Below are 27205 nucleotides of genomic sequence, written 5' to 3' on the forward strand. Positions count from 1 at the left end.
CCTTGTCGGTGATACTTTTTTTTTGCCGCCCGGTGCAAAGATGGCGGCGGCGCGGCTTCAGCCCTGAGCGTTCGCTGCAAAAGCACGACTGCCGAGCTTCGCGGCCTGCGGCTTTGCCCGAACCAGAGATGGCGGCCATGAGTCTCCTTCTGCAAACGGCGGCCCGGGCCGGGCTCCGGCAGCCGCTGACCTTGTCCGCGGTGCTCGGGCGGAATGCCCTGCTACGCCCGAGTGCCAGTCGTTCCGGAGTGATCGGTAGGGACGAGCTGGGATGGGGCAGGAGATGCCCGGAGACTTCCAGGCCAATTGACCTTGGAAGCGGACAGAGTTGGGAAGGATGTCGCGATGCCCCTGAAGGTGGAAGGGAAATGTCCTCCCTCCTGCAGGAGCTTCACCTGTTGAGTTTGTGCCTGGGGTGCAATGGGATTGAAAACGGGAGAGCGGTATTAACCACAATCTGAGAAACGAATGTGAGAGCTTGAGCCAAATGTTGGTTTTTTTTCTAGCCCAACATTGATTTATTTAAATAGATTCCCATCCGCCTTTCCTTCAGGAGCGCCTACTTTTCCCCTCACAACAGCCTTGTGAGGTAGGTTGGGCTGAGCTCCTGAGTCCTCGTCAAAAAAAAGGCTGTGGCAAAATGCATTTTCTTTCCAAGGTGTGCTTAACAGAATAGAATAGAATTATGAATAGAATAAGAATAGAATAGAATAGAAGTCAAGTCAAGTCTTTATTGGCCAAGTGTGATTGGACACAAAAAGAATTTGTCTTTGGTGTATATACTCTCAGTGTACATAAGGAGAATAAAATATATTCATCAAGAATAAAAAGATAAAAAACTTAGTGATAGTCAAGGTTATTAATAAGCTATCAAATTGTATTAGGAAACAAAAACAATACAAATTGAACGATACAAGCAACATAGTTATAGTCATTAGTAGGGAGAGGTAGATACTAGCAAGGAAGAGAAGAATAATAGTAATGCAGATGTAGTAAATAGTTTGACAGTGTTGAGGGACTTATTTGTTTAGCAGAGTGGTGGCGTTTGGGAAAAAAAAACTGTCCTTATTTCTAGTTGTTCTGGTGTGCAGTTCCCTATAGCATTGTTTTGAGGGTAGAAGTTGAAACAATTGATGTCCAGGATGCGAGGGATCTGTAGATATTTTCACAGCCCTCTTTGACTCGTGCAACATACATGTCTTCAATGGAAGGCAGATTGGTACCAATCGTTTTTCCTGCCGTTCTGATTATCCTCTGAAGTCTGTGTCTGTCCTGTTGGGTTGCAGAACCAAACCAGACAGTTATAAAGATGCAGATGACAGACTCAATAATTCCTCTGTAGAATTGAATAATGATCAACTTGTTATAAGGAGCTGATGTTCCTGGCGCTGTTTCTTTTTTAAATGCATATTCTGAGTAAAGAAAACTGACATTCAAAGTGGCCAAAGAAAGACAGATCTAAAGGCCAGCAAAAAATACAGGTAGCCCTCGATTTACAATGGTTCATTTAGTGACTGTTTAAAGTAACAATGCCACTGAGAAAAGTGCCATGACAGTTTTTCGCACTTATGACTTGCAGTATCCACGTAGTCACGTGATTAAAAAATTGGATGCTTAGCGACTGACTCATATTTATGACGGTTGCGGTGTCCCAGAGTCATGTGATCACTTTTTGGGACCTTCTGACAAGCAAAGTCAATGGGGAAGCGTGATTCACGTAACAAGCATGCTGCTAACTTAACAACTGTAGTGCTTCACTTAACAAGTGTGGCACAAATGGTCGTAAAATGGGGCAGAATTCACTTAACAAATGTCTTCACTCATCAACAAAATTTTTGGGTTCAGTTTGGTCATAAGTTGAGAACTACCTGCATAGTGTAAGCTTTATAACCTTGCTATTATCTAATGGTTTTCTGTTGGCATCCCAGATCTATTAACCCTAATATGATCATTTAAACCAAGGATCTTTATTTGTGAAACACATTATTGTGTGGTCAAGCTAATCTTACAAGAATTTCTCAGTTGTGTGGAATAGAATTGGGTAGGTTCCCCCTTTATTTTTCCTATTGCAGGATAGCTGTGTGTGAACAGCATCCGGAAAAATAAGGCAACAATTGCGGAGTTCTTTGCATTCTGAAAAGATATCAGAAGTAATTGTTGACTTGTACTAAGATGCCAATTTAATTTTTCAGTTTCACTGCGCTATTCCAGCGATGGAAAAAAGATGTTTTTCATCAGAGCAACACGGTTTTATGATCACCGGTTTGTGAGATTAATGGTAAGTTTAGGAACTGGGCCTGGAAAAAGTTTGAGCGGAAGGGAGGGGGGAACCAATTTTAGACTGTGTGAAAAGAAATATAGTTTTAAAATCACAGAAATGATTAGTTTCACTTTATTCCACTTTTCTCCAATACTATCTAATACCGGGCATCACTCTTTAAGAAGGATTTGAAAAACTGGCTGAGATGCTGAGTGGATTGATAGGGGAGTAAAAATTAAATGTTGTAGAAAAGCGTGATGGAGTTGGTAATGTTTTTCTAGGAAGGCTGAGGTAACAGTAACAATGGAACAGACTTGAAATGGACCTTGGAGGTTTTCTAGTCCAACCCCTGTGCTCAAGCAGGAAACCCTATACCATTTCAAGCAAATGACTGTCCGGTCTCAAAAACCTCCAGTGATGGAGCACACACAACTTCTTTGGGCAAGCTGTTCCATAGATTAATTGTTCTTATTGTTAGGCAATTTCTCCTAGATCTGGATTGCTCTGTTATTTCTTGTCCTGCCCTCAGGAGCTTTGGAGAAAAGGTTGACTCCCTCTTCTCTGTGGCAGCTCCTCAAATATTGGAAAACCGCTGTTATGTCACCCCCAGTCCTTCTCTGTGTTAAACTAGAAACACCCAGTTCCTTCAACCACATTCATCATACATTTTCAGTCATCTTTGTGGCTGTTCTCTGCCCTTTCTGGACTAGAGTCTCAGCATCTTTAGAAAGAGTGTTATGCTATAGCCCGTGATAGCGAACTTATGGCACGCATGCTCAAAGTGGGACACGTAGCCATGTCACCTGGCACATGCAGCATCACCCTTCCCATTTCTGACTTTCCGCCATGCATGCGCGCATAATGATCAGCTGGTTTCTGTGTGTGTGGCAGCGCTGGAAACCCAAAGAACAGGTTTTCCGTTTTCTGGCAGGAGCATACATGCTGGCCAGCTGATCGTCACCGTGACCCGACAAATACGTGCACGACAAAAGCACGCCAACAAAACCGCGGTGAGAAAACAGCAAGGTCGAAATCGCGCCCACAAAAGCGCGCCAACAACAGCGCGCCAACAAAAGCGCGATTAGGGTTAAGGTAAGGGTTAGGGTTGGGGTTATGGTTAGGGTTAGGGTTATTACCTTGTTTTCGCGTTGTTTGTTGATGGCGTGCTGTTCGCGGCGCGGTTTTGTCGGTGCGGTTTTGTCATGCGTGCATTTGTCGGTGAACCGATCGTCACACATGCATGTATGCCGGTAATCGGAAGACTAGCTGACTGGTGCACCTGTGAGCGCTGGAAACTGCAATTTCCTTTTCTGGTGCACACTTGCCCCCTTGGCAGCTCTTCTTCCAGGTTGCGTCCAGATGAGCATGCATGTGTGAAGCATGCAGAAGCGCACATGCTTCCTTTTCAGCACTCAGTGCCAAAAAGGTTCGCCATCATTGTTATAGGCTGTTATGTTAGCTTTCTTTAAATACCTGAAATGATGTCATGGAAATCTAAATTCTCTCCCCCTGCCCCTGTTTTACACTACAGAATCCCTGAAATCATGCAAACCTAAAGCAGATTCCAACTGTATATTAAGAAAGCCTCTTACATAGAGTAGTTTAATAGTGGATATAATTACTCTGAGAAGTGATAAACTCTCTTTACTGGAGGTCTTAAAGAGCAGACTTTTATCAGGGATACTTTAATTTAGATTCATTTCTTGCTGTGGGGCCATAAATAAAAATGAATTTGGATTCCGGTACTGGACCATACTTTCTAAATTGCTCCTAAACTTTATTGCATTTAATTTTTCAACGATGCTGAAAATACTGGGAATTTTATGCATATATGTCAGGATGGAAGAAAAGTACACTAATAATAATTCAGCTTGTAGGTACATAAATAAAGATTGAAAAATTTGTACTGACTTTGCTGTCTCCCCCGCCCTCCTTATTTTTTTTTACAGAATTGGTACTTTCTGTTAACTGGAATCCCAGTGCTTCTTGTTGTAGCCTATGCTAATATCTTTATAGGTAAGTACATCTGCACTTTAGAATCTTCTGTTCAAGTTTGTACTGCTGAATATTGCAGATAATTGTATCCTTATTGAATGACTGCTGTTTCAGTGATATTGAATTGATTCTGTTTCCCTTGTACAAGAGAAGAACCATCAGCTAAATGTTTGTGGAGATACTCAATTATCCACATCATGGTTGTTACAAAGGTACTTTTCCCAAAAGGCTACCGGACTTTCTTGTTGTTTTTTTTTTCCTTTGAAAACATTTCATCTCTCATCCTCTCAAGCTTCTTCAGTTCTAACTGACTGGTGGAGAATGTAAGGATTTATAGTGAAATATTTCCAAAGGAATGGGGGGACGACAACAAGAAAGTCCTTTTGGAAAAAGGACCTTTGGGAAGAACCATCCTTCTTCTCCATTATGTGCCCTCCAGATATTTGGACTTCAAATCAATTCCTTTGGAATTTTAGAAATTTCAGTCTAATTAATTCCCAGCTTGATGACGGCTGGGCTACAGAATTTTTTTTAAAAGCCTCAAAAGAAGTTTCTTGATGGTTTTCTGCTTTTTCTTGGCTTATGAAATTGATAATGGACTAAATCACGTTGCATCTTCATGGCTCTCTTTATTACAAGGAGATTTGGCTTAAGATCTAAAGCTCCTAGCTTTCTGGATGTATGTTCAAAGGGCTCTTTTTATTCATTTGCTTCTTTTTTATGCAGTAGCCTAAAGTTGCTTTCTTAAATTATGTCCTATTGTGATATATCCTAATTGTGAAATTCCCATTTCATTTGGATAATGTTGTCATTCTTCTGTTTCCAGCCCCAAATTCAGACATACTGGTCATCCACAAATGTATTAAATTGGTACTGCTCTTTGGTATTTCCCTGCACCATAGCTTTGTGGTTTTACGCTTGTTAAATGGTTTTATATTGTGTTGCAATCAATCTTTTTTTAATTTATTAGAAATGCTTTAAATTGTTCCCCTCTTTGGAATCATTTAAAAAATGGATTAAAATGATAACACAAAGATGATGATTGGCATATGTAAAATGTGAATCAAAACATCAAAAAAGTATTGCATAATCCCTGCTGCGTAAAAGTACAATACATGTTATATTTTTTGTTTTATGTTTAAATAGCTGTGGAAGCTATTTATTCACCACTAGCTGATAACCTGGTGCTACTTGGGTATTTATTTATCCAACCCTCTTTCCATTAACGCCGCTGCAATTTCTAATGTTGGATTTTCCCCCTTACTAAAGGGAGCCCCCTTGTGGAGTACTGTAAAGCTGTTACCATGGCAACTCCACAGCGCTGTACAGGAGAAGCCATTTTTCGGCAGTACGGTAGAAGCCATTATAAGGCACAACAGGCTGTATCTTAACAGAATCCCCCCCTCCTCCAAGGGGTGTTAGGGGGTGTTCTCCCCCAACGGTATTTGTTTTCGGTGAGTAAGTAATCTGTGTACCAAGTTTGGTTAAAAATGCTTGAGGTGTTCCAGAGTTATACTGGAACACACACACATAGCCCTTTTTACAGATATAGATTGAATTTGGTGAATACATATGTATTCAATAGGATTGCAAATGTAAAGATTATCCTCCTGTTAGGCCGACAATAAATTATGACTGGCAATATTTGTTGACTTTCTGTTCTTCCATCAGTATGTTTTTATATGTCTGCTGCACTGAAGCACAATGACCTTGTCTCTGCCTAGGTCAAGCTGAATTGGCTGAGATCCCAGAAGGTTATATTCCAGAACATTGGGAGTATCATAAAGTAAGTACAAAACGTGAAGGAAAAATCCTGTGAATTTTGTAAGTCAGACTTAGGAGAATAAAGCTTTTGAAAGTTAGATTAGGCAAATGGGAATGTATTTGTAATTGGCTTCACGTTTTTATTCTCCAATTTCTTGTATGGATTATGAAGAAATGTGATAATTATAGTGTGAAGAATCGCATTCACAACTGAAAGAGTTTCTAGAGAATCTGTTTTCATTTAAACCCAGAACCTAGCAACACCTCTGCATGGTGACACAGGACATATGAGAAATATCAGAGGAAAATTTGGAAGCTGAAATTGGGGTGATTCTGAAAAGCAGCATAGTTAACGGAAGGCAGATTGCAGACTTTCGTTTTTCAAAGTTCTGGGACCTTGGTCCAGCCACTTGATGCCTGTAGTTTCCTTCTGCAAGCAGAATACAATAGGGTTGATCACAATTCTTTTGTAATGCCTGCTTTGGTTTTCCTTCCAGCATCCTATAAGTCGGTGGATTTCACGCTACTTCTACAATCCTCCTGAAAAGGAATATGAAAAGGAAATGGCTAGGTTACATATTGAAATGGAGAAAAAGAAATTAAGGTAGGAGAAACTAGAAGCGTACCTGTAGTTTTTTGTTTCTTAAGAGAAATGCTGAACAATTGTTTCAGGTGTGAGGTAGGAGCTGAGCACTGTTTTGTTTATGTAGTTATCACTTGTTTAATGCATTTTCATCCCACCTTCCCTCTAGAAGCTCAAGACAATATATAGGGAGAGGATTGAATGTTAAATGATAAAGGGAACAAAATATGTCATCATGTATGATATCATATTTTGCTTTTTCTATCATCCAGATATTCCTTCCTTCCTTCCTTCCTTCCTTCCTTCCTTCCTTCCTTCCTTCCTAAAGAATATGGATATCATCATCCTAGTAAGGCCACAGGTGGACAATGAATGCCCCCCCCCCCAAATAAAATAAAAGAGGAGCAAAAGGGGAGTGGAGTTTGCAGGAGACAATTAGTTTGCTTAATTGGTTCGTGACTCTCTGAGACTCCTTGCCAAGTTTTACAGATATCGGCCTGTCAGCTCTCCAAGGTCTGTGACTGTAAATTCTCTCTTGAAAGACTTCGCTGGATGTGAATGTGCAGAATTCACAGTAAATTAATAAAATGGATTTTTGTTGGGAAAAGGAGTTTGCTTCATGCTTTTGGGAAGCCTAGGTCAGAACAACTCCCTTACCCCAAGAGAGAATATTTTATCTAACCTTCACTTCCTTAGATGCATGTCTGACATTGTCTTTCAGAAAAAAATAATAATATGCTTTCTGAAAAGATAGGCTGAATAACCAACTCATTAAAGCACCACATCTCTATTCAGACTGGAGAGGAAGCTGTAAGAAAGCCAGCAAGACGATAAGAGTTTATCCCTTTCTGATAGATATGGAGCAGGAGGAAATCTTAAGCCTCCAATTTAGTCTTAGATTTTTCAACAATGGCCATGCTTCTTGTGAATTCTGGGAGTGGAAGTCTATTTGATTGGAGGTCAACCAGGTTGGGGCAAGATGCTTAGTAAAAGGAGGGTATCCAGTAGCATATAGTTTTCCATCTCTGCTTGTCAGATTAAACACAGTCCATTTTCTGTGCTATTGAAATATAACCAGGGCTAATATTAGAAAATATTGCTTCACGGTTTCTTTTTTTTCTTTTTCCTCTCCTTTCCTTCAACAGGAAATTGGAAGCAGATGCAAGTCATCTAATGTACGAAAGGGGGGATGGACCATGGCATCAAGAGGACGCCCCAGGCACATCTCTGATTGATTATGCTCCTAAAGCGAACCCTGATTTCTGAGACTTTCAGCTGGGATCTCCAGCAGGTATCCCTACAGAGCAGTTAAAATATGTAATGTATACCTAACTTAGATCACATTGCGTGCTGCCCAAGGTAGACACAGAATTGGGCGGCCTTACATGTGTAATTAAATAAATAAAGGTTCTTGTAATAACTGAAATACTTTTTTCCCCCATTTGAGGTATCTTTTTTTTCATGACCCGTCAAAACCGCGGTCCACAAAAGCGCGCTCGAAAAAAATTAAAAATTGAAATAAAAATAAAATTAAAGCAAGCCGATTCACATAAAGGTAAGGGTTAGGTTTAGGGTTAGGGTTAGGGTTAGGTTAAGGGTTAGGGTTAGGTTTAGAGTGTTAGGGTTACGTTTAGCGTTAGGTTAAGGGTTAGCGTTAGGTTTAGCGTTAGGTTAAGGGTTAGGTTTAGGGTTAGGTTTAGGGTTAGGTTTAGCGTTAGGTTAAGGGTTAGGTTTAGCGTTAGGTTAAGGGTTAGGTTTAGGGTTAGGTTTAGGGTTAGGTTAAGGGTTAGGTTTAGGTTAAGGGTTAGGTTTAGGTTAAGGGTTAGGTTTAGGGTTAGGTTAAGGGTTAGGTTTAGGGTTAGGTTTGGGGGGGTTAGGGTAAGGTTTTCGCTTTAATTTTACATTTATCGATCACAGCGCGATGTTTTCGTCGCGCTGTGATGACGTCACGTACGCGCTTTTGTCGAGCGCGCTTTTGTCTACCGCAGTTTTGTGGTGGAACCCTTTTTTTTATGTGTGTGCTCAAGAATAAACCCCATTCTGATTAATATAGTTCCCTACAAACTTATGATTTGATTGACATTCTACCTTTCATTCCAGAGCACAAGGAGGCCTAGCTAGTGAGGTAGGTTGGGCCAAGAGAATAACTGGCCCAGGTCAAGCAGCTGAATGACTTGAAGCCGGTCCCTTTCACTCAGCCCAACCCACCTCGCAGGATTGTTGTTGTGGGAAAAACAGGAGGAGGAGGAAGGGGTGTTGGATATGTTTGCCTTGAGTTATTTGTAAAGATAATAAAGGCCAGATAAAAAAACACGTGAACCAACCAGTATCTTCCATCGCCAGGGTGAGATTTGAATCTGATTTTCTCCATATCTAGACCAAACCTTCATCCTTACACCACGTAGAATCCTTTGGGACATAGCACCAAAAATGCGCAATGGGTATGAGAAGTAGGTTTTATTATGAGAGTACCAATTTCTTGCCTTGTTAACTGTCACTGTGAAACCTCTAATATACTTATTAAATTGTACATGAATCCTTTTTATGACAGTCCGTCAAGTTGTTTTGAATTCCTAGTGACTACGTATCTATGGAGATTCTCACTCATCCAGGTCATGGTTGTCCCAAAGCTGCTGCTTTTTTTTTTTTTATGAGGCAACTTCCTCGTTTTTATTTGAAGAGGTTTCACTTCTCATCCAAGAAGTTTCTTCAGCTCCATTAGGGCATCCCTCGAGAAGCTGAAGAAGCTTCTTGGATGAGAAGCGAAATGTCCTCAAAGAAAAACTAGAAAGTACAATTGCTTTTTGAAAAAAAAAGCACCTTTGGGACTATGGCTACATAGATTTTTTTGCACGACAGTCATTTAAAAGGGCGGCATACAAATGAAATAAACATAAACATAAACATTTGACTTGACACCCCCCCTCCCAAAAATCCATTTTCATTCTCCCCTAAGATGCCATTTTCCAGAATTCAGTCTCATTTCTGTGTTTGCAGAATATGAGCGTTTCCTTTTGAGATGAATACATGTGCAGATCCATCCATATTAATTGGTATCCACCTTTGGAGAAATACTAGATCAGTGATTGACAGGTTGGGTGATTTGTGCCATCACATGACTCCAACCATAATATTATGTTGGCAACTTGTGAGAACCAGACTACCATGTTAATTCAATATATTGGATGGCATCAAGTTTTTAAAAAAAATCATTTTCATACGTTTTTCAACATTGTGCATTGTATATAGTGCAGCAATGTTGATTAATCTGAGATTAGCGTTCAGTGTGTTGAGTGAACACATCAGGGGTGGGTTCCTGTCAGTTCTGACCTCTTCTATAGAAGAGGTTCCACAAATCTACAGTGCCGTTTAGAACCGGTTCCAGCTCCCTCCACTCGCCCGTCCGCACATCATCAAGATGAAGAGTGAGAGGAGGAATTCTGGGAGTTGAAGTCCACAAGACTTAAAGCTGTCAAGTCTGAACACCCCTGGGGTTTTTTTCCTAAAGGGTTAGGGGTGCAAGGGTCTTGTAACTTGACAGCTTTAAGATTTGCATGCTTCAAATGCCAGAGTTTCTGAGCCAACATTTTGGTTGCTAAGCAAGAGTGTTGTTAAGTGAGTTTCACCACATTTTACAAGTTGGCCATGCCCACCCGGTCACATGTCCGCAAGCCACTCCCATCCAGTCACATGGCCACTCCCACAAAGCAGGCCACACCTACAGAAGAGGTTCTAAAATTTTTTGAAACCCACCACTGGAACACATCCAGTATCTGGAGGAAACCTAGACAATTGGATTCAGGGAACCTTAGGTTTAACATCATGAAAAGTCTTCATCATGGTTTGTATTTGCTTTCTGCTATGGATTGTCCTAGAAATGATTAGGATTGACAAGGGCATGGTTTTTGTAAGTTTTCATGTTATTTATTTATTTAGTTAGTTTATATTTTTTTAAAAATCTCTTTATTATTTTTATAAATAACTCAAGACGGCAAAATACCTAATATTCTTTCCTCCTTTTTTCTCTACATGTGAGCTGAGTTAATCAAATGTATTATTTTTCTAACAGAAATAAAAGCAAATATTTACCACCTGTTTCTTGTTTAGGACAGTGTATAAAAAGTTCGTAGTTAATTTTATGGGTTGTTGATAGAGAATCCTAACGAAGGAAACTGTTTCAGGATAGTGTGTCATATGAACACATGTTACGGATTCTAGTTCTCTAAATACACCCACACTATAGGCAGCTTAGTTATTTTATTGCTAAACCCATTTTCTAGGTTTTATGCAATTCACTGAAGTGTAAAGTTACCAAATGAGCAAGGACCCCAACTGCACTCATAAACCATCCAAGATTAACTTTTTGAGCCAGTACATCCACTACATGTTTAACCTGCTTGAATGTGTTGTGCAAATACAGTTAAAGCGTTTCTTGAACAAAGCAGGCTTGAGTTTGGATAAGGACCACATAGATGTATGAATTTCCTGTTCAGGAAATCAATACAATACAATACAATAGCAGAGTTGGAAGGGACCTTGGAGGTCTTCTAGTCCAACCCCCTGCCTAGACAGGAAACCCTATACCATTTCAGACAAATGGCTCTCCAACATCAACTTAAAGACTTCCAGTGTTGGGGCATTCACAACTTCTGGAGGCAATTTCTGTTCCACTGATTAATTGTTCTAACTGTCAGGAAATTTCTCCCCAGTTCTAAGTTGCTTCTCTCCTTGATTAGTTTCCACCCATTGCTTCTTGTTCTGCCTCAGGTGCCCTGGAGAATAGTTTGACTCCCTCTTCTTTGTGGCAACCCATAAGATATTGGAAGACTGCTATCATGTCTCCCCTAGTCCTTCTTTTCATTAAGCTAGACATACCCAGTTCCTGCAACCGTTCTTCATATGTTTTATCCTCCAGTCCCCTAATCCTCTTTGTTGCTCTTCTCTGCACTCTTTCTAGAGTCTCCACATCTTTTCTACATGGTGGCGACCAAAACTGAATGCAGTATTCCAAGTGTTGCCTTACCAAGGCATTATGAAGTGGTATCAGGTTTTCCCCCCTCAGTAAATCTGACTAAAAGATAATTTACACACAAACACAGGTAGTCCTTGACTATATTACTGGTTGCCAGCAACTATTCAAACTTTTACAACTGACTTCAAAAAAGTTATTTACAATCCAGCCTCAAAGTTGTGACTGCACATCCTCTGGGTAATGTGACTGCCCAGGAGGGCCTTTGTACAACTATAGTTGTAACTACATGGTTTTGTGGATCTGAGTTACCTCTCCTGCCGGAGCTGCAGAGGTCATGCGTCCGAATGTAAATCATATGAACATGGGAATGCTGCAATGGTCATAAGTGTGAAAAATGACTGTTGTGCTCTTAAATGATGTAGTGTCTTTATGTTGTAAATTGTCTGTCCTTCCCCCCCCTTTGAACTGTGAGCCGCCCTGAGTCCCCCAAGGGAAAAGGGCGGCATACAAATAAAGTGACTATGACTATGAAAAAATGGTCGTAAGTCACTTTTTCAGTGCTGTAACTTTGGACGGTCACTAAACAAACTCTTGTAAGTTGATGACTTGACTTGGCTCGGCTACTGCATGACTCCTGACAAGTGTCAAATAACTTCCTCTTCCGCCCTGGTTAGCCTTTTGTGTGAATGCAATCACGCTCAACATTTCACACAATCCATTTGTTGTCCTCCCTCTTTTGAAGGACCAGCCCTGGAGTTTCCTTTTCCCCCCAAATACCCCCACCTGCAAACTCTCCTCTTCAGATTTTTGGGGTGGGGAAGAGGGGAGAGGGGGGAAGGAGACAGGGAGGGAGAGAAAGAGGGAGGGAGATAGAAAGGGAGGAAAAGACAGGGAGGGAGAGAAAAAGGGAGGGAAGGAGGGAGGGAGAGGGAAGGAGGGAGGGAAGAAGGGAGGGAGGAGAGAGGGAGGGAGAGGGAGGAAAAGACATGGAGGAGGGTGGGAGAGAGGGAAGAAGGGGAGGAAAAGAAGGAGAGGGAGGAGAGCAAGAGGGAGTTAGAGAAATGGAGGGATAAAGAGGGAGGGAGAGAGGGGAAAGAGAGAAGGAGAGCTGGAGGGAGGAGAGGGGGATAAAGAGAGGGAGAGAGGGAAGGAGGGAGAGGAGGGAAAGGGAGAGAGAAGGAGAACCGGAGGGAGGGAGGAGTGGGATAGAAAGGGAGGGATAAAGAGAGGGAGGGACGGTGGGAGAGGAGGGAAAGGGAGAGAGAAGGAGAGCTGGAGGGAGGAGAGGGAGAGAAGAGGGATAAAGAGAGGGAGAGAGGGAGAGGAGGGAAAGGGAGAGAGAAGGAGAACCGGAGGGAGGCAGGAGAGGGAGAGAAATAGAGGGATAAAAAGAGGGCAGGAGGGAGAGGGAAGGAAAGAGGGGAGCGAGAGAGAAAGAGGGAGAGAGAGAAAGTAAGAGAGAGAGCCAGAGAGCCCCTGAGCAGGTGCAGAGTTTTGTTCCTCTGGGAGGGCGGCGACCGGACCACCAAGCCCCCCCCCCCCCCGAGAGGTGTGTTCCCCGGGCCCGGCCCCACGCCGGCAGGGCTTCCCCGGGGCCGGCGGGCGGGGGCCTCTTTCGGAGAAGCAGCTGCGCCGCCGCTGCTCTGCCTTCCATTGGATTAAAAATAGCGTCTCTCCGCCCCTCCGGGCGGGCGGGCGGGCCGGCCTCGGCTGCGCGCTTCTGCCCCTGTCCGCGTCTCTCTGCCCGGGCTCGGCCGACCGTCTCTTCGCGCCCCTGGCCAGCCAGCGCAGCTTTCGGGGAAGATGGAGCGGGCCGCCTTGTTCGCGCAGGGGCGGGAGGCGCCGATGGCTGCGGGGGACGTGGGCGAGCTCTTGGTCCCCTACATGCCCACCATCCGGGTGCCCAAGACCGGCGATCGCGTCTACAAGACCGAGTGTGCCTTCTCCTACGACTCGCCCGTAAGTAGCGGCGCCCGCCCGCCCGGATTCTTTCCCCGCTCTCTGCGGGCTTGGGGACCCCGGCTCTGCGCGCTCCCCGCTTCTCCCGGGACCCTCCATCCCACATGTCCCTTCTCCCCCCCCCCAACCGCTGCCTGCCCGGCCTGGTTTCCCGTGGGGTCGCCCTCCCCTCCCCACCTGTCCTTTCCCTCTCGGACTACATCTCCCCTCGTCCCCAGCGGAGTTCCATGATCCCTGGGTCGATTGGTCTGAATGGGAAAGGCTGGGCGGACCTGTAGTTATTCCCCCCCCTCCCCAACTTCTACCTCACCCCAATTTTCCGGGACTCCCCTAGAAGTGAAGTTGTCTGGAGAAGGTGATCTAGGCTTCTTCTATCTACTTCGTTTTGATGCCCAGCTTGGGGGCAGCGCCTAGCCGACGTGGGAAAAGGCAAAAGGGAGTTGGATTTGGTCATGGGGAGGGCTTGGGTGGGAGACCACCAGGAAATGTCCAGGTTGAAAAAGGCCAGATTGGGAAGGTTTTTTTTTAAAAAAAAAAGTGTGAAAGAAAGGGTGAACAATCAACCCATGGAACAGAAGTTGCCTTGGGAAGTTGTGAGAACTTCATCACTGGAGGCTTTCAAGAAGAGTTTGGATGGCCATTCCTGAAGAATGGTCTAGGGCAGGGGTCAGCAATCTGCCCGCTCTGGAGCCGCATGTGGCTCTTTCATCCCTCTGCTGCGGCTCCCTCTGGTTCAAAATATGTGTCACAACCACCAATGTGTGACACCTGCCAGCATGTGTTTTATTGAGGTTTTGTGGCTCCCGGTCTTTTCTGTGGGAAACAATCCAAATCCAAATGGCTCTTTGAGTGTTTAAGGTTGCTGACTCCTGGTGTAGGGTCTCCTCCTTGGGCGGGGTGAGGTGTATGTGCAGTTGGACTAGATGACCTACAATGTCCCTTCCAACTCTGTTAATCTCATCTAAAAGTAATGTCAAACCAATTCCATTCCAAATGGATATATCTTTGGAGTTGCAAGTCCACTTGGATCTGACGTAAATATTTTGCCAGGAGACTCTTAAAAGTTGGACTTTGGAGCTGGTTACAAGCCTCTGAATAGATTCCTTCCTCCATATGCATCTCATCCCATTTTATTGGCAATATAGCCCAATTCTGCTGTTTAAGCCATCAGCTGCCCTGCCTGTTTCTCCTTATTGGTAAGGAACATCTGCCAGGATTTTTTGGTTCTTGGCTTGCCAGCCAGATCTGAAAAAAATCACTCCCCCCCCCCTTAGCTTGTGAGTTCCTCACAATGCCATGTATTGAACCAGATATGTTAGAGTTATTTGTTAAAATAGCTGCCTTTACTCAGTACCTTAATTTTAGTATTGATCTTGATGAGTTTTTTTTTAAAAACAAATTAAAACCTTGCTAACCAACTAATTTGGTTAACTGATGATTCAGCGCGTGGTGCAAACCCAGGGTTAACAAAGTAGCAAAGTTAAGTGACCTGTATGAAACACCCAGTCAGTTTTTCAGCCTCTTTAAGTTACCATCCCATCAGCCCTTCTACTTCTTTTCTGGCTAACAATGATGATTTCGTCTCTGCTTTCTTGATATCTTTCCAAGCTGCTTGTGGTCTCTTTTAATTTATCAACATCAGCTGGTAGTTTTTGATTATGTTGTAATAGACATGCCTGGGTGTTGCCTTCTTACTTACAGCAGGTAGTTCTTATTTTAACAATTGGTCACTTAATGACGATTCAAAGTTATGACAGAGTCCCCCAGAGCTACATATGGCCCATTTTCAAAGTTACGATGGTCGCACGCATCTTCCCTTCCACCTTAGGTGCTTAGCAAGAATTTCATCTTTAAAGCTGTTGGCATCATCCTGCGGTCATGTGACCATGATTTATGATGGGATTGAGGTTTTTTTTTATGTGTGTGGGGGGATTTCTTGTGTTTACTTCTAGTTTCTGGCAAAAGTGCCCGGTGTGGAAAATGGATTCACTTAACAATGCTAGTGTTTATTGAGCAGCCACTGCAACAAATGTAAAAAAAGAAAAAAAATCAGCTCTGGTCATGTGGTGGCTCAATTTATGACCACAATATCTTACAACTATAATTCTAGGCTCAATTACAGTCGTAAACTGAGGACTATATGCACTTTCACGGGTGAAATTCAGTGGGGTGCTATCCAATATTTTGCAAGGATGGGGGCGGGGATGACTGGTTGAGTTACAGATGCATTTTTGCCTGCAAGTCCCTACAATCCGGAGTGTGAATTTGAACTCATCAGGGTTGCAAACATATTTCCTATGATCTTGGTTCCAGATTGACCATCTGTTACTGCCCTGCTTTTGAGATCTGTGAACCTACCTTATCGTTTTATCTAGAGGGAAATTTGTTTTGATTTTCCCTAAACCTGAACAAAACATCGAATTTAATTATAAATGGAGTTTCGATATTTATTAGTTTTGAGGACTGAGAATCAATTGTGAGTGAGGCAAGAACAAAGAAAAAAAAGTCTTTGATTACCAATTCCTTATTTCCACTCCAGGGCAGAAATAAAGTGGTATTTAATTTTAATTTTTTTTTTTGTAGCTATTTGTGACTTCTAACTGCTTCTCTTCGAAGTGGAAAAGTAAGCTTTTCTTTGCAGTATTAATTTAACTAGGTTCTCTTGAGTAACATAGTTTTCTGAGCTTATGCAGTATTAAATGTGTTTGGCTGGCTCAGTGTTTCTCAACCTTGCCAACTTTAAGTTGTGTGAACGTCAACTCCTAGAATTTTAAACTCCTAAAACATGTGAAGAACGGTTGCAGGAACTGGGTATGTTTAATTTAATGAAAAGAAGGACTAGGGGAGACATGATAGCAGTGTTCCGATATCTCAGGGGCTGCCACAAGGAAGGGGGTGGTGGTGTCAAGCTATTCTCCAAAGCACCTGAGAGCAGCACAAGAAACAATGGGTGGAAACTAATCAAGGAGAGAAGCAACTTAGAACTAAGGAGAAATTTCCTGATAGAGCATTTAATCAGTGGAACAACTTGCCTTTGTGAATGCCCCAACACTGGAAGTTTTAAAGATGTTGGATAAGCATTTGTCTGAATTGGTATAGGGTTTCCTGCCTAAGCAGGGGGTTGGACGAGAAGACCTCCAAGGTCCCTTCCAACTCTGTTATTCTATTCTATTCTATTCTATTCTATTCTATTCTATTCTATTCTATTCTATTCTATTCTGATTCCTAGCTAGTCTTGAGTTGAAGTTCATACATCTTAAAGTTGAACCAACAAATAGTTCCACCTGTAGGCTGTTCATTGTGATAATTAAACTTGCAGCTACTTGCTAGCTAGGAGGAGGAAAAACAGAGTAATTAAACTTGCAGCCCCTTATATTAAGGAGCTAGTGAACGTAACAGGGGAGGTATATTTTATTTTAGGAGAAGGTGATGCACGAAAGAGTGACTCTTCTAGGTTTAGCAGATTGAGGTCACAAGTAGTCAGAGATCTTGGAAAGAAAGGCACACATATTCTACTTCTGATGTTAGCTTGAGCCCTTTTAACTTTTCCAGCTGTCGCCCAGCACTGCGAAGTCGATACAGCCCCTTTCCTTTTTTTTATTTTTCACATTGTCTGTCCCAAGTATGATATTCTCATTTGAGTAACGGTCAGCTTCAGCTGAATAGAAGGGTGGGGGCTTGGCTGTCTGGTTTCTCCCTCATTATTTGGGAGTAATGAATTCAGATTTTTGTTTTCTTTTTCATTCTCTGGGGCTGACCTTCTGGCTGGCCGCCTGTGACTCAGCAGAGAGCATTCTTTGTAGCGTTGTAGTTTTATGTGGAATGGAGTGATTTGCAAGCCTAATTCCAATTCATAAACATACAGATGTGTGCGTAAGACCATCTGTCCTTGTTACCATGTTTAATGGTGTGCGCTTGCTTGGCTGAGTGCATACACGCACACGTTCGTACATAAATTGTAGTATAGTTTCCTCTTTGAACAGTTGCTGAGTTGATTACCAATAGGGTTTTGAGTCCAAAAATCTTGGTTTTGATCTAGAAAGTCCTGTATGTCTTCATCCTAGGGCAGGGGTCAGCAAACTTAAATACTCAAAGAGCCACAAAGGTCCTAACTGGAAGTCCCCTGTTCAATTCTGGAGCCGACCAGAAGTCTGGTTTCCCCACCATAGAGTCTCCTCCTAGTATGGCGTCCTTTTTCCACTACATGTCTGAACAGCCCTATCAATTGTGGAGCTGACCAGAAAACCCGCCCCTTGCCATAGAGTCTCCTTTTGGCGCACCCTGCTTTCCCCTCCCCCAAACCGGAAGCTCCTCTCAAAATTGTGGTGTCAACTGGCAACAGGGAGCCACAGCAGAGGGATGAAAGAGCCACATGTGGCTCCAGAGCCACTGTTTGCTGACTCCTGTCCTAGGGCAACTTATTATTTATTTATATATTAAATTTAATAGTTGCCCACAGGGGTGAAATCAACTTACCTTTGCTACTGGTTCGGTAGCAATGTGAGCGTGCGCTCGCACCCACCACCTCCATGCATGCGCAGGACCTTCAGCGCATGCACAGAGTGTCAAAATGGCATGTGATGATGTCCAGGCAGATGGGCGGAGCCTGCTACCCAGCATGCAAAGGTAAGCAAACAGCAAGGGGAGGGGAATCCGCTGTGCCATGCAATTTAGATTAGCTAGAAAGCAGGAAACACTACTTTCTAGCTAATATAAATCGAACATCACAGCTAATCGTCAGAAATACCGATTTGCATTTTTTTGTACTACCAGCTCAGGTGAACCGGTAGCGTTTTTATTACCTGTTCCGATGAATCGGTTTGAACCGGTAGCATTTCACCACTGGTTGCCCATCTTACTACAGGGTAACTCTGGGTAGGTTTATGATATTAAAAAGATAAAACTATATGATTAAAATACTACAAAATACAGCAGCTAAAAGACAGGGAGGGAGGAAGGAATAGGATCAGAAGGGGGGGGGGAGGAAGAGATCTGATATTAATTTATCAACCCCCAACATGAGACAGTTTCTTAGGCACCCTGTTAAGGGTCCTATCCAGTGGTGGGTTCCGAATCCCATCGCAACCAGTACACTGTGCATGGGCCTGGGCATCCTAGTTAAGCAGGGGTGCTGTGCATGCCTGTGCACACCACCGCCCTGCGACACCCAGCTGCTCGGCGGTGGTTATGCAGCCAGTAGTACAATGGCTGCTGCTCCCGGCTACTACCGGTACGTCCATACCGGGCCGTACAGTCCAGAATCCATCACTGGTCCTATCCCTGAGAGAAATGTGAGGGACATGAACTTTTAGATACCGTCTTCTGTTGTGTTGATCCAGATGCTTTGCCATCCCTTATCCCCAGAGATTCAATTGATGGAATTTTGGAAGGGCTGTCAGGATGGTTTCATTTGAACAGACTTTGGAGAAATGATTGGATTAAGTCCAGTTTTTATCCCAGGCAAGGAGTGAGGCTTGGGATGAAATGTGTGTCCCAAGGTTGGGATGTGAATTCCACCCTTATGATACGCTGCTGCCAGTTCAAACTGGTTCGGGCGAATCGGTAATTCCGACCAGCTGCTAGGCCCGCCCGCCCACCCAGTGCTAACACGTCAGTGGTGGGTTTCAAAAATTGTTGGAACCTACTCTGTGGGTGTGGCCTCCTTTGTGGGAGTGGCTTGCCACCCATGTGACCAGATGGGAGTGGCTTGCCACCCATGTGACCGGATATGAAAATGCCAACCAGACTTGTCAGAACCACCTTAAATTAACCCCACACACAGCACTGGCATGCCTAAGAATATGATGTAAACTTGTTTTTTAAAAGGCATCTTTGGTTTGCGTTAAAACAACTTCAACACACGCAACGTTCTGATTGCACCACAAACGCAGTAGTCATCCTTACTTTTCACAGAGGCACTGAGTTTTATAAATATGAGCATGATAGTGTAGAATAATCATATCCAAGGACCAGTGGTGGGTTTCAAAAAATTTTGGAACGTCTTCTGTAGGTGTGGCCTGCTTTCCGGGTCCACTGGTGGAACCTCTTCTAACCGGTTGGGTAGATTTGATGAACCGGTTCTACCGAATAGGTGCGAACTGGTAGGAACCCACCTCTGTAACACGTCCTATACAATCACTTTTTTCGATGCCGCACGCATGTGAGGAAGGTGCGCTCGCTCACATTTTCGGTTCTCGGTGAACCGGTTGTTACAGTATGTGATGCCCACCTCTGCATACGTGCCTGTTTGGTGATGCAAGTAGAAAAGGGAGGGGATTGTAGTGCGACTGACATTTTGCTGTTTTGTGATGTTATATATAACTAGATTTTGTTTTAATAGGCCGCCTGTAATTTTTATGTTTTCTTATTGCTGAATTAATGGACCTGAGGTTGTTGTAGTGTGACTGAATTTCTGCTGATTGCAGTTTAATTGAAGATTAATTATTTGGCATCGTAAGCTGCCCAGTATCATTTGGTTGAGTTTGGAGATTATAGAAAATCGAATGAATGACTGGATAGATAGATAGGTAGATAGGTAGATAAATAGATAGATAGATAGATAGATAGATAGATAGATAGATAGGTAGGTAGGTAGGTAGGTAGGTAGGTAGGTAGGTAGGTAGGTAGGTAGGTAGATAGGTAGGTAGATAGTTAGATGAGTAGATAGGTAGGTAGGTGGGTGGGTGGGTGGGTAGGTAGGTAGGTAGAAAGGAAGGAAGGAAGGAGAGTGGATGGATGGATGGATAGGTAGGTAGGTAGGTAGGTAGGTAGGTAGGTAGGTAGGTAGGTAGATAGATAGATAGATAGATAGATAGATAGATAGATAGATAGATAGATAGATAGATAGATAGATAGATAGATAAGATGATGTTGGAAGAATCTTGAGAAATAGAAATAGAATATTACATAGAAATATATGTAATAAATAGACAAAAAACTCCTCTTGTAGTTGCTTGAGCTCAAAATAACATGGTTACCCCAAAGTCCCCACTAATCTTACCTCTCCATCCAGCTCTCTTCTCTTAAGTAGGAGAAAGTTTATGGCAGCCCATCCTCTTATTAAAAGGCTTTTTCTTCAGAAAGGTTTGTAGATTCCTGCAAGGTCACCTATATTCAAATTTGGAATGATTTTTGTGGAACCGCTTCTCAAGTTCCATCCTTTTAGTAGCTCTCTCAAAGCATGAGGCAGCAGAGGGACGGCTCATTAAATCAATGGGAATTATTGATACATGTGTGGTTATGTTGGAGAAAATAGAGGCACACAGGAGTTTGCTTCCTGACTTTGGAGGGTGGTGGTGGTGAAATGAGGATAAATGGATCTCAGAAAGATGCATTGCTGGATGGATCTGACTTCTGAAGCATCAGTAGAGCCTTTATTGTCATTGTACAAAATAAATACAACGGAATTGGTTGCAAATCAACTTGGCTAATTTTTAAACTTTTCTCCATTTAGCTATTGTAAGTGTAGCCATTCCAGGCAGGGCAAATAATTAATAGACACTTTCTTTATTTTCCCAATAATTTTGTTAAACATATTATGCAAGTAAAAGTTATACATTTATAGAACAAACAAATGCATAAAAAGTATATATATATACACACACACTCACTTTATATAGAGGTGTAGAAAGAGAAAGGAAAAGAGAGAAGGGTAAAACCTTTATCTCCACCAAGAAGCTTTATTATTTATTACTCATTTATTAGATTTTCATCCTGCCTTTAATGTTTTTATAAATAATTTCAGACAGTGAACACATCTAATACATTTGCCTCCTATTTGTCTTTCAGCAGCAACAACCCTGTGAGGTAGATAGGGTTGAGGGAGAATGACTGGCCCTAAATCATCCAGCTGGCTTTCATGCCCAAGGCAGGACTAGAACTCACAGTCAGCTAGTGGTTGGCTGAAAATCATTCAGCCGGTTTTTATACCCAAGGCAGGACTAGAACTCACAGTCACCTAGTGGTTGGATGAATATCATTCAGCCGTTTTTTATATCCAAGGCAGGACTAGAACTCACAGTCACCTAGTGGTTGGCTGAATACCATTCAGACGGTTTTTATATCCAAGGCAGGACTAGAACTCACAGTCACCTAGTGTTGGCTCAAAATCATCCAGCTGGTTTTTATATCCAAGGCAGGACTAGAACTCACAGTCACCTAGTGGTTGGATGAATATCATTCAGCCGTTTTTTATATCCAAGGCAGGACTAGAACTCACAGTCACCTAGTGTTGGCTCAAAATCATCCAGCTGGTTTTTATATCCAAGGCAGGACTAGAACTCACAATCACCTAGTGTTGGCTGAATATCATTCAGCCGGTTTTTATATCCAAGTCAGGACTAGAACTCACTGTCACCTAGTGGTTGGCTGAATACCATTCAGACGGTTTTTATACCCAAGGCAGGACTAGAACTCACAGTCACCTAGTGGGTGGCTCAAAGTCATCCAGCTGGCTTTTATGCCTAAGGCAGGACTAGAACTCACAGTCACCTAGTGTTGGCTGAATATCATCCAGCTGGTTTTTATACCCAAGGCAGGACTAGAACTCACTGTCACCTAGTGGGTGGCTCAAAGTCATCCAGCCGGTTTTTATGCCTAAGGCAGAACTAGAATTCACAGTCACCTAGTGGTTGGCTCAAAATCATCCAGCTGGTTTTTATGCCTGGCAGCACTAGAACTCACAATCTCTTTATGATTGGCCCAAAGTCATCCAGCTGGCTTTCATATCAAAGGCGCGGGATTAGAAGTCATAGTCGCCTGGTTTCTAGCCTGGTGCCTTTACGTACCATTTGACCAAACTGGCTATAATCTCAAGAGTCTAATCTAGAATAATCAACATGAAGAAGCTCAGCACTATCTCTTAAAATATAACATTTCTTCATTCCGTTAAAGTATAAGCAAACATCTCTTCCTTCCAAGACACTTGGAGAAAGCAGAGGAAGAAATTCAACACACGGACACCACAAAACTAAGAAATTTCATCCTGGCCTGGCTGTCGATGTAGATGATGATGTGGAAATGGGGGCAGACAGGGGACGCAGAGAAATGGAAGAAGTTAAGGAAGAACTTGCAAAAAGCAACTTCTGTGAATATAAAGGTCTTGTCCTCCGTTAGGGACGTACAGAATACTCCCTTCTGGGAACAGAACGTCCTGGTGAACCATGGAACATTCCACATTTCTCTTCAGTTGCCCCATATGAGCCGAGGTGGCGCAGTGGTTAAAATGCAGCACTGCAGGCTACTTCAGCTGACTGCTAGTTCTGCAGTTCGGCTGTTCAAATCTCACCGGCTCAGGGTTGACGCAGCCTTCCATCCTTCCGAGGTGGGTAAAATGAGGACCCAGATTGTTGGGGGCAATATACTAACTCTGTAAACCGCTTAGAGAGGGCTGAAAGCCCTACGAAGCGGTATATAAGTCTAACTGCTATTGCTATTGCTATATGGGGCCTACTTGATTTGGTCCAGGAGCCGAATTCTTTTCTGCTCATTTTATTTTCTGCGTTCCCTCTGCTCTTTTTCATTTTCTTCGGCATTCAAATTTTTAATTGTTTCTCTTACTTCTTTTGGTCACATTTTTGGTTTAGGCCAGGGGTGTCAAACTCTTATTTCATTGAGGGCTGCATCAGGGTTGCGTTTGACCTCGGGGATGGGGTGGGCGTGGCCATCTTAATGTCACTCGTGTTGAGGGTACCTGTGGTGGCTTCAGCGCTCTGCCAGCGAAAACAGCCTCCCAAGCTCCGTTTTTGGCTACAATGGCCTCCTGCAATCCTCTGCCAGTGAAAATGGAGCTCAGGAGGGCTGCCCGTAGCCTTCCCAAACTCCATTTTCACTGGCAGAGGCACTGCGGGCCGGTCCTTTGCTGTTTCCAGGGCAGCCCCGCGGGCCAAATCTAAGCACCCTGCAGGCTGGATCCAGCCCCTGGGCCTTGATTTTGACACCCTGGTTTAGGCAGATCCTTTGGAAGTTTGGCATCCACTGTTGACACCAGTTGTGATTAAACCGAGTTGATTTGGTGGGAAATGGAGTACAACCAGTCCTGGACATATGACAGCAAATGGAGCTCGCAGATCATGGTTATAAGTCGCGACAGTTGTAATTCTGGTCACCCACACAACTATCCCAGTTTTACGACTCCCCCCAGTGGTCATTATTAAGCAAACACGATGGTTGTTAAGCAAAGCCATGATTTGCTATGGTCTGTTTTGCAAAGAAAACAAAAAATAAATGTCAGTTTTCAGCAAAATGTGGTCATATGACTGTGAAACACTGCAAACGGCTGGTTGTTGAGTGCCTGAAATATCACATGATTGTCGGGGAGGGGAGACAACCAGAGGTGGTATTCTACCAGTTTGTACTGGTTCGCCCGAACTGGTAGCAGAAATTGTGGGTGGCCCCACCCACCCACCCACCCACTCCAGCCTCCCATTTAGGCCCTTTTTTCACCAAAAGTGCATGCATGTGTGCTCACAGTTGCGAACTTAATGCGGGAAGTTAATACCACCCCTGGAGACAACAATAGAAATCATGATTATTAAGTAATTCACAAAGTTGTTAAGCAAATCTGCCTTTTCCATTAACTTTGCTGGTCAGAAGTCGGCTGGGAAAACTGCAAACAGCAGTCATGTGACCTCAGGACATTGAAAGCATCATAAATACCTGCCAGTTGCCAAGTACCCAAATTTTGACCATGGGGATGCAGAGATGATTATAAGCGTGACGACCGATTGTAAGTCATTTCTTCAGCACCATTGTAACTTCGAACCGTCACGAAACAAATGATTTAAAGTTGTGGCTCACCTATATTTAGAATTTTAAGAGGAGTTTCACATGTTTTAGTGGTCTGCAATAAAAAATAAAACCTTAAGACAGCTAGCATATCAGGAAGAATGGTTCCAGTTTGGATGGTTTTGTTAAAAAATGTTTTTTTTTTAAACTTCCAATTCATACTCGCTTTTAGTTTCATGGTTTGAAACCAAAAAGATGATTATGAATAAATTAGAGGAAGGTGACAGCCTTATTCAGACTGGATTATCGTATTTGCAGCATGCCTGGTTCCAACAGAAGCACTCACTATTCCTAAATAAACTTTGGAAGCGATTTTTGAAATGGGTAGCAGTGCTGTTTCATTTCAGTGATTGTCATGGGATTATGGTTTAGATTTCCTGTTCCCCATAGTCTTGTCTCTCATAAATTTGGACGATTATGAATGATGTGATTGGAATCTGTGAAGGAGTGATATGAATTGTAGAGGATTATTTGGGGTGCAATTAATGTCTGCGAAATCTGTGGTCAAATGCCCTTTGTGGAATTTCAGTTAGTGGGAGCTGGTCACTAAAATTTGGAATGTGTCCTCTAAGTGTTGGAAATGCAATAGCTAAGTGTTGGAAATGCAGTCAGACCCCAGGTACCTATTACCACATGTGGTGGACGTGTAGCAAAGAAGAGAATATTGGGAGAAAATACAAAACAGGCTGGAAGTGATAATCAAACAGAATATTGAGTTGAAACTAGACACATGTCTCCTAGGTATACTACCAGAGGGCTATGATAAAGGGAACACATACTTAGTTTTACACATACTGACAGCAGCAAGGATAATATATGCTAAATATTGGGAAAATGTGAATACCCCATCAGAGGAGGCTGTAATTCAATATTTTTTTGACTGTGCTGAAATGGTTAGATTAACTTTTAAAATTAAAGATCAAGAAGATACAGATTATTATATGATTTGGAATAAATTCTATGAATGGGTAGAAGCAAGAGGTAGGAATTAGAGAAAAGTAAGATCCTAAATGTTAGTACTGAAAATAAGAAAGTAAATAATGATAATACTTTAATGTAAGAAGAAATTTAGCTAAAAGCTTTTTGGTTATATTATTACTATCGTTACTATTTCATTATTATTCTTATTATGTAGCTTGTATGTCAATGTTACCCCAACAATGCATTGTTTTTCAAAAAAAGTGTTTATGAATAAAATTTATAAAATAAAATAAAATTTGGAATGTGTGTTGCACGTTGTTTAGAAACTAAGGGAAACTTTTTGATTGGGAAAAGGTGATGCCATCTGCCTGCATCTTTGGTAGAGTTGAAGGAGAGGCACAGAACTGATTCTAGTGATTTAACTACGCTTTTCAAAAGAAAATAATACAGTAGGTAGTTCATGGTTCAACTCTGGGTCCTTAGTGCTCAGAAACTGGTTGTTTGCTTCAGTGGTGGGTTTCAAAAATTGTTTGAACCTACTCTGTGGGTGTGGCCTCCTTTGTGGGAGTGGCTTACTGCCCATGTGACTGGATATGAAGATGCTGACGACACTTGTCAGAACCACCTTAAATTACCTCACACACAGCACTGGCATGCATAAGAATATGATGTAAACTTGTTTTTCAAAAGGCATCTTTGGTTTGCGTTAAAACAACTTCAACAGACGCAATGTTCTGATTGCACCACAAACGCAGCAGTCATCCTTACCTTTCACAGAGGGACTGAGTTTTATCAATATGAGCATGATAGTGTAGAATAATCATATCCAAGGACCAGTGGTGGGTTTCAAAAAATTTTGGAACCTCTTCTGTAGGTGTGGCCTGCTTTCCGGGTCCACTGGTGGAACCTCTTCTAACCGGTTCGGTAGATTTGACAAACCGGTTCTACCGAATAGGTGCAAACTGGTAGGAACCCACCTCTGGTTTGCTTGCTAGACATTTCATTACCCAACCAAGTAACAGCAACAGTACTCGTGAGTGTGGGGTTTGCTCCCTGTTTATACGCAGTAGCTTGCCCTTTCAGTGTTAATGGGGGTGTGGTTTTCTCCTTGCTAGTTTCTTGATTGAAGTGTTTTTTGCCTGATTGTTTGTCTGGTGTTAATCCCAGTTTATCAGGGAAAACTACTTGTGCTGCTGCATTTTGAACCATCTATAGCTTCCGGATAGTTTTCAAGGGCAGCCCCATATGGAGTGTATTACAATAATCCAAAAGTGAGATGAGCATGATAAGGGCATAACCGATTTTCTGAAGGTCCTCTTGATCAAAGGATGCAACAGGTGCACAAAATGAACCTGGGCAAAGGCCCTACTGGTCATCTTTGCCACCTACTTTTCAGCAATATCTTTGAGTCCTAGTTGCTCACCAATCTCAAATGGAAAAATGCAGCCTCTTCCAAGAGCAACGACGGTGACATCTCCAGCCCCGAGGATCTAAAAGGATGATCAGTTTTGTTAGGAATGAGCTGGTCTGATTTAATGAGAAGAAGGACCAGAAGTGACATCAGAGGTGGGTTCCTACCAGTTTGCACCTATTCGGTAGAACCGGTTCATCAAATCTACCGAACCGGTAAGAAGAAGTTCCACCAGTGGACCCGGAAAGCAGGCCACACCTACAGAAGAGGTTCCAAAATTTTTTGAAACCACCACTGGTGGGTGTGTAATGTCCCGCAGTTATCTATGCATTAATAATGATCTAGTAATATTTCCTTATACATTTTAGGGACCTTTCCTTACATAATTGGTGTTTTCTTTCATATTTTTGGATTTCTAATATCTGTTTCCGTTAGTTGGTTAAATTGCTAAAACCAATCCCATGTGAAAAAGTATTCAAAGCCTTCTTGATTTTAATTGTCAATTTATTTATTCCTGCATATTGTAATATTTATTCATTTACATATCTCCGTTTT

The 27205-nt window shown here is 42.6% G+C and overlaps 2 protein-coding genes across 2 annotated transcripts in view; both read left to right on the forward strand.

The window, feature by feature from the left end:
- Window positions 1-28: 28 nt before the first annotated feature.
- NDUFB5 (NADH:ubiquinone oxidoreductase subunit B5) lies at window positions 29-8031 on the forward strand. Its single transcript, XM_032225918.1, has 6 exons — window positions 29-255; window positions 2193-2278; window positions 4210-4276; window positions 5980-6041; window positions 6517-6623; window positions 7748-8031. The coding sequence occupies exons 1-6, from the start codon at window positions 129-131 to the stop codon at window positions 7866-7868; spliced, it is 570 nt and encodes a 189-aa protein (XP_032081809.1). The 5' UTR covers window positions 29-128; the 3' UTR covers window positions 7869-8031.
- Window positions 8032-13247: 5216 nt separating this feature from the next.
- The window catches only part of USP13 (ubiquitin specific peptidase 13), a 113226-nt gene continuing 99268 nt past the window's right edge, over window positions 13248-27205 (forward strand). The window contains 1 exon segment of the mRNA XM_032225993.1: window positions 13248-13533. Within this exon segment, the coding sequence (XP_032081884.1) occupies window positions 13378-13533 (156 nt within the window). The 5' untranslated portion in view covers window positions 13248-13377.

This window comes from Thamnophis elegans, chromosome 10 (assembly GCF_009769535.1).
Source record: "Thamnophis elegans isolate rThaEle1 chromosome 10, rThaEle1.pri, whole genome shotgun sequence".
Classification (NCBI taxonomy): Eukaryota; Metazoa; Chordata; class Lepidosauria; order Squamata; family Colubridae; genus Thamnophis; species Thamnophis elegans.